The 8,144-nt window shown below is 36.1% G+C and overlaps 1 protein-coding gene across 5 annotated transcripts in view; it reads right to left on the bottom strand.

The window, feature by feature from the left end:
• Window positions 1-8,144, bottom strand: part of LOC146466680 (calcium-activated potassium channel subunit alpha-1-like) — a 33,417-nt gene that overhangs the window by 22,293 nt on the left and 2,980 nt on the right. For 4 of the 5 annotated variants that reach the window (XM_085126892.1, XM_085126893.1, XM_085126894.1 and 1 more), the window contains exons 2-5: window positions 4,894-4,955; window positions 3,987-4,080; window positions 2,312-2,423; window positions 433-508 (exon numbers count right to left, since the gene is read on the bottom strand). In XM_085126892.1, coding sequence (XP_084983018.1) covers window positions 433-508; window positions 2,312-2,423; window positions 3,987-4,080; window positions 4,894-4,955 — 344 coding nt within the window. Of the gene's footprint in view, window positions 1-432; window positions 509-2,311; window positions 2,424-3,986; window positions 4,081-4,893; window positions 4,956-5,990; window positions 6,228-8,144 lie in introns of those variants that run through there. The other variant, XM_085126896.1, reaches the window with a different exon arrangement.

Below are 8,144 nucleotides of genomic sequence, written 5' to 3' on the forward strand. Positions count from 1 at the left end.
AAAAAAACAGATTGGTGTTGTGAACAAATTGCTTTCATTGGTAATTTGTAGACTCATTCACATGTGCAGGTACATATAAATACAGATCAATGTGTTCTCAGTCAAGACTGATGGAAGAAGAAGATACATATCTCCATCATTCCATTAACCTTTAAATGCATAAATGGAAGGCAATTTATTACTTATATTTTTAACATATGTTAATTGGCCCTACTGACCTCGTTTTAGAGTAAATAAACTTTAGTTAATTCTATTGAATTTTGCAGGGCCGGACACCAAACAAATTGACTGCCTGTGAACATGACATTGCCATGACATACAAACTGGCCATTGTGCAGTTATTGTTATTTTTTTCCCCCGCAGGAACTACTAAACTTCTGTCAGTTACTTTGATTAACTGCACAAATACTAAAAATTAAGTCATAAACAGACCTGGAGTGTATAATGCCCATGTACTGTAGAATATCAGCAAGGCTAATAAACTGCATGGCCCGGAGAAATCTTAGCCCTGAAAAATATGACAGAAAATATTTAAATAAAATGTTATATTGCCCAATATTGAAGACCCAGTTTTGAAATTTGTCTTGAAAGTGCTACGTAAACATATCTAGAAACTTGCAGGGATTGACTTGAATTGGCTTCTATAATTCTGAGGGTCAGTCAAGTACGCCCCCTTAAGTGTTAGAGATTTTAAAAAGCCTTTTCACGAAGGGAATTGAATATATTTTCAATTTACCAAACAGAACATAAACTAAAATTACTGATAACTAAATAAATATCATTAGTAGTGTTAAATAAAGTTGAGACGTGAACCATTTCTATAAGTTACTTTCACAATTGGTTTGTAGTTACTATCTTTATTAGTAGTAGATAAAATTTGTGGGACAGTGCCTATAGAGCAGAATGACATGATCATTTTCACAAAAGCTATTCAGTAATTGAATACGTAGCTTAAATATTGTCATATCTCTTTATAATACACGTACGGACAATGTCTTCCTTGTTGAAATTTGTTCATGTGATGGGCTAGTGCATATAAATATACTGCAATAATCCCAACAAACACTGCATTGTTACAGTACCAAAAAAAAAAACCAACAAATACGAGAGGACAGGTTACAGAACTTTGTACCCATGAGTATATTAAATGTTTTTGCAATAATGGTTATATGCAACTTAAGGACATAATTTTGCTACAGATTCAAGGATGTGTGAGAGTAATAATGTTATGCTCTTGAAAGGGTTGTTAAAAAAAACCAACACTTCCAAATTCCAATTCAACCTGGAATGCACAGACACCTTAGAACGAGTTCTGAGCTATTTGATGCTTCGTGAGTAAATAAAGAATTTAAGAATTGGTTCATGCTTACTCGCTCGTGCATATATCGAGTTATGGATGCATGCGGGAAGTTTGGAGAGCACGAGAGAAGCGTAAGAGTTGCTCGAGGCATAGCTGAGAGCAACTATAGCTTCTCGCACAGCTAAAAGCATGAACCAATTCTTTTATAACATAGTGAAAATAAAGTAAATGATTTCTGGAAAACAGTTTTGCTCCTGATTAATAACAAACTGATTCTCTGTACAAAAAAAAATGGTGAAAGTGGTTTCTCATATCGGTTAAATCTTAACGTTCATTAAACTTCGAGAAGCTCTTATAAATAAACATTTTTTATGGTGTTGTTTCTCTGTAAAAAGTTTTTTTATAACATAGCGTGCGCATGCTTCCCCCATCTGACTTGCACACGTCATCGGATGGACGCACGGCCGTGCATATGTTGAGAAATGTACCATGATGAAGCCAATAGAAATTACATTAGGATACACGCGCGCTATGTTATAAATAAATATATTACATAAGTCTCTGCTGATCAAGTAAACAACTGTCAAAAATTAAATACTCAAGTTACAATGGAAATAGAATAGTCTATTTAAATAAGTTTCATGTACAGCATTCACTAACCGCGTCGCACGCGCAGAACTGTGAACCGTAACAAAGCCGTGATTCAGTTGGCTTTTAAAAATAACCGATGAAGGCCGAAGTTGTTTGGCCGAAACGTCTTTGACGCTTAATTAACGTTGTTTCTAACGTTAACAATAGTCGGTGCCAAACAAAAAATTTTTAGTTCTGATGTCTATCCCTGACTGCAATTTTAGTATTTTTAGTTTAAAATTAAGTCTTGACTGGAAATTTAATTAGCCTCCCACAAGATAAGCAGTCATTGGACGTACAACTACTGTATTTGTAAATTGGACATTATATAAACAGCCACACAGTCCTTAATATATTAATTCCATCTTTGTATTATCTTACCCAGCCAGTTTTGTTTGAAAACTAGGGAAACAAACACTTCAGGAATGGTGAGAAAGTCAACTAATGACAACATCTCCAGCCAGAGCATCAGCTTATCATTTGCTGCAAGAAACTAATGCAGAATAACATGTTAAGGCCAATTTATAACAACTTTATTATTGAAATAAATGTGATGGTATATTCCAAGCCTGGTGAATGAATGACAATGATGTTATTATTTAGAAAGTGACACAGGCATATTCGGAAAAAAAGAAATCCGAGTGCTCCAGATCAGGAGTTGAACCTAAGACCTTCTGATTACTGGTTCGGATGCTCTACCACTGAGCTACAGGAGACTTGTGGGAGCTAAGGCCATTACACAAGGTTCATGGGACAAACATCCTGCATACTGCTAGGATTTGAATGTCGAACGTGTGGTATATGAAATAAATGTGATCATACACTGTAGTACATGTATATTTCAAGCCTGGTGAATGAATGAGAATGATGTATTATAATTCTAAAAAGTGACACAGGCATCTGAGTGCTCCTATCAGGAGTCGAAATTAAGACCTTCCGATTACTAGTTTGGATGCTTTACCACTGAGCTACGGGAGACTCGTGGGATTAATCACTACAACAATTTTATATTAATTGGAAGAAATGTGAGAAAGTGCAGACCTGTAGTTTCTGAGCAATTCAAGACTCGCTTAAAGAAGAAGGGGAAAAATGTGACCTTTACATGGTTGAAAGTCAGACCAGCTAATAGCCTGGTTTCAACAAGGCTGCATGAAGAAATGACTCAGGTACTTAAGGAAAGCTGAGTACTAATGAGAAAAATTTTCTAAGGATGGGAACCAGTTCTCCTGCATCCGGACTTCAACAGCCCTCTGCTGTTATAAATTAAAGATCTGCTTTTCCCACATATTCATAAACCGTGAGAAGACCCCAATATTATTGTCCATAAAAAACTTAGATTTACTTTACAATTATTATTAATATTAATTTGCAGTGTGTTTTAGGTAACTCTGGTGGGGTCATCAGTCTTACAGTTTTACTATAGTAATATTAATACACATTGTATTGTTTCTTGTAAGCATTCAGCTAAGGGAAATAAAATCAAAAAGTGAGGGAGGTGCCTCTTAGCATGGTCCCCTGAACTGGGATCATCAGAGTGCTGGTGGGTGTGGCTTGAATTCATTTTCTCCTCCCAGAGGCACCAATGTCTGATGAGTTACAGAAAACGGCTGAGCATATTTAACAGTATTAAATATTAACACTGCTTTCTGACAAACTCTTCATTCATTATTTCAAGATTTTGGTTCTTTCCTGAAACAAAAACTATGATTATAATAATCACTCTCTGGGCAAGCACACGGGAACACCACCTTGCAAACAGCCACCTTGTTGATTCAGCATATCATTACTAGCTAAGGGTTAACATTTACTTTCTAATGCACAAACTGAAAGACTGTATAACCTACTTGTGACTTTTATCTTAAAGCCGATTTAATCTGACTGGTCAGATTAAATTGGTTTTTAGATAATAGTGCATAAAACCACAAGTAAATTTCTGTAGAGACAAGAGAGGGAAGGGGGAGAACTTGCATTAACTTTTTTATAATACTAAATTTATTATTATTATTAGAATGATAAAGACGCCAATTAACCACTACTGACAATTACATGTACTTACCCGAAGCAAAAAGTAAAACAGGAAAAACAGGTTAAAACCAATGTCAAACAGCCATAACTTTTGAGTTGCCATATCCAAGCAGTGTTCAATAGGACTGAAAAGAAATAACATGGCCTTAAAAATCTTTGACCAACAAATTTGATGTGTTACTTGTCTTATTCCTTCGTTCTCAGCATCAACCTTTTGATTATTTCTTCATTCCTGTGACTAAACTGAGAAAAAAATTACTTGCGAGATATGGCACACAATGAGGTTTGCAATGCCTTCAGTAGGGTGATGAGATAGAAGTGTACCTTTATAATATTTACTGGTAAATATGTTTTTTCCTAAAAAGTCTGAATATAAGCTCATAAAAAAACTATCATAATTAGACAAATAAAACTGATGTCCCCTGTTCCAATAATAAGCACCTAATCCCACTGCCTGGTTTCACAAGTTGGAACAACTACACAATCATTTGTTATTTGGCTTTCTTTCTTATTACTGAATTGAATTCTTATACAATTCTACTCTCTCATGAGGAATTCAATAACATCAAGTGCTGTTAACAATAGTGATTTAGAAATGACCAGCTAATGCTAAAATTACTCCAACTATACAAGCAATCACACAGACGTCATTGTCAAAGCAGAATGAAGTGCCTTCCCAATAAGAGCTCCCGCTCGAAAAAGCACCTTCCCTTTAGCTACCAAAAGTGAATTAACACACCAAGCAGTAATTCAAACAATTACTGTTCAACATAAATTTAAACACTCAAACGGAAACTGTTATATTCTTCACAAAGTCTTCACAAGGCTTAATTAAAGTACATTTCATACTAAATTGTCATAAGACTTATTAATAATTAAAAATATAACTTCATGACCATAAAGCAAAGCTAAAAACCATTTTTCTGCAAGATACTTACAAACTTGATTCCACAATAAACAAACCAATATACATCATGCTTAAGAGAAAATGCAGCACAACCTGAAAACCAAACAAAAATTGAAAGTAAGCTTAAGTTAATAAAAATATTTAAGGAGAATGCCTCATTTGCTACTGCACATACATTCTGTGCATTTCAGGATGGTCCAAGATACTTGGGTTTCCTATATATTGATGGTACCTACCAAGAGAAAGTAATTTTGCATACTTTATGAGGGGTATCCAGTGCTTGCAAAATTTGGGTTTTGCTCGCATATTAAACAAGTGCTCATTTGCTCCTGCTTGCAAAATTTTTGCAACTGCTCACATGCTCAGATTCTCATTAAAGTTTGCTTGAGTGCTCAAAATTTCGTAAATCATGTTTTGTAGGTTTTCGGCACAGAAATAAAATCTCCGCGTGGTACTGAACCCCAATGAATCTGGCTGTCAAGTTCAGTTGAGAGCACATGACAAGAACATATTTATAGTTAATGCAATTATACATGCCATAACCAGGATCGGGATTTAAGCTGTATCAAAAAATGAAAAGAATTTATGCACAGTGTAAAAATTCTATGAAGTGTTCTTCAGAAAATAGTTCCTGTTTTTGGCAAATGCTCATTACAGGACTTCCTTTTTGTTCAAAAGTGCATAAATTACCATTCTTCAATGATTCCGTTTCTAAAAAACGAGCACGGCGACCCCCTCTTTTTATTTCAATTTTGGGCAAACATACTTAGATTACTAACTTGGCGAAATAGAAATATGAGCAAAATCTTATGTTGGTTGTTGTTTTAGGGTAATGATCAATTTTTTATTTATTTATTTATTTATTTATTTATTTATTTATTTATTTATTTGCCCAAAATCAACATCTTTTACAATATTTCATTCATCACTGAAGTAACAGCATTGAGCAGGAAGTCTCAGAGGCCTTTCTAGGCTTATCGAGGAGACCCCCTGCAGTTGACTGGGAGCTTTGATCAATGAAGTGGCAGGGTCAAGTCATTTACGTAAAGAAAAAATTGACAACGCAACATCAATAGAAGAAGATACTTCACAAGTGCAATAAAATCTCTAAAAAAGATTAAAGCTTACGTGCAACTGAACTCCCATCGTATCGGTCGATTTTTCTTGCTGTTCATTTCAGCCCTCACCCCTTTTAAGTAGAGATCGACAATTCTTAAAATAATCACAAGGGAAAAGGTTTCCTTCGAAAGAGTACGAAGTCATATTGTTCAACAATGTGTTGACTTTCTACAAACACGGATCGATCAAAGACGATCACGTCAAGACAAGATTTAGCGACTGCAAAATTTTTTGCAGCCCGAAAGCCAGCGAAGGAAAACGCGGTTACTCAAGGTCACTAAAAACACCAGCCAATACAAATGTCAGGAAACGTCACGTGGTGAGAAACCCACAGAGCACAGTGAGCGGGTAATTCAAAATGGCGTCAAACACATTCGGCAGTTTTGGCAACCAGTTTTTTGTTTCCATAACGTTTCGATCGTTTCTGGAACTTGGAAAATCCTAGTTGACTCAATTTGATGTACCCTGCAGAATTACATTTTTTCCCTTTGGCTTCAAGGACCAATAGCCTGCGAAAAATACGTTTGCGTTCGCAGGCCACAAGCCCCGACCACAACGACCTCAAAATCGTAGTCCTTTGAAGAGACAACTACAACGAACTTACTTTAAGAAAGTTAAGCTTACTTTATTATAGGAAATTAACGCTTGTATTGATTAAGGTAAGTCTTATTTGAAATTAAAGCGACATAAATTAAAGAGAATTGAAGGAAAAATTACTTCCCAATAAAGGAAATTGACGCAAAAAATGGTGTAAGATTCTGAAGATTTCAAATTCAGGGAAATTTAAAACGCGGTTGGCACAAGGTGCCAAATACCGGAGGAGTTTCAGCTGGTTTCAGGGGCAACCGAAAAGATCCCTACAAATTCAAAGAGGCTTTGAAATACCAAATTATGATCAGTCAAGAAATATGGAAATTTTGAAAAATTTTCGTGGAGAAAGATTATTTTGATGACTCAATATCTATCTTGCCGAATTTCTGTACTTAGATCAGATGTTGAGATTTCCTCCTATCTGCCCCTATGGGGGCTGCTTCCATCAGAGGATGCAAAATCTGCGAGCCATGCGAGGCAGACATAAGAGGCACTCAGGTTAGCCTAAAGAACACTCCGGTTAGCCTAAAAAGCACTCAGGTTAGCTTAAATAGCTTCCAGGTTAGCATTTATGTTGGGGGTTGTTCATGCCTCGCATGTTTTGTTCATGCCTCGCACGTCTGCCTCGCATGCCTCCAGATCCCTCGCTGGCTCGCATATTGTATACACTCCTTCCATCACTGCTTTCATAAACATAAAGTCCATAAACATTGTAAACATTTAATTTGTTTTCAAGGTGTCAAGATTAGATCCAAAATTTGGGATTAAAAATGATGGAAATTATGGTCATGGAAATGAACGACCACAAAAATTAAGGCGACTTAAATTAAATTTCCTGTAATAAGGTAGGATAAAAGCCGTTGCACGGAAAGATGAAAGTTATGTCTTTGTTGATAGCCACTGTGGAGCCCTAATGTACCTGACGATTATAATTTAAAACCAAGAGAGATATGCCCATCAATAACCTTCTTTTTACCAAAGACATACAGCCAATTGGTTGCAGGAAGTTCTGGACTTGCCACTATGGAGACTTGTGTAGCTTGATTGCATCACACGAGGAAACACTACATGCAACATAGTCAACATATGGTGCACAAATAAATTTCACTGTGTCCAAAACCCATAATCCCTGCATGTGCAGTTCCAGAAAAATACCATACCCACCCCATGGAAGGTCATTGGGAATTCCTTGGGGGAGGGGGGACTTAAAAGTCAATATTTTAGAAGCAAAGTATGATGGGGGGAGGGGGGTGCAAAACAAAAAAACCTTCCATGGGGAGAGTATGGATATTTGCTGGAACTGCACATTTAAAGGAGCAGGGTACCACAAAGTAACTGTTTTCTGTAGGGAGGTAACAATTTTAAATTAACTTGTTACTAAAAAAAAAGGCTAACTGCATGCTCAAGGAAGCTTGATAGGCTGCATTTTTTTTTTTTATGTGTGCCTTCTTGCCTTTACCATCAACTCAGATGGATGACACCCGCAGACTAAATATATCTACTACAGGCAGCAGATGTAGACAACACCTTAAATGCATACATGTATACTCGTCCTAATTACTTTAAGAAGTC

The sequence above is a fragment of the Pavona decussata genome, unplaced genomic scaffold, assembly GCF_977016875.1.
Source record: "Pavona decussata unplaced genomic scaffold, jaPavDecu1.1 SCAFFOLD_141, whole genome shotgun sequence".
Classification (NCBI taxonomy): Eukaryota; Metazoa; Cnidaria; class Anthozoa; order Scleractinia; family Agariciidae; genus Pavona; species Pavona decussata.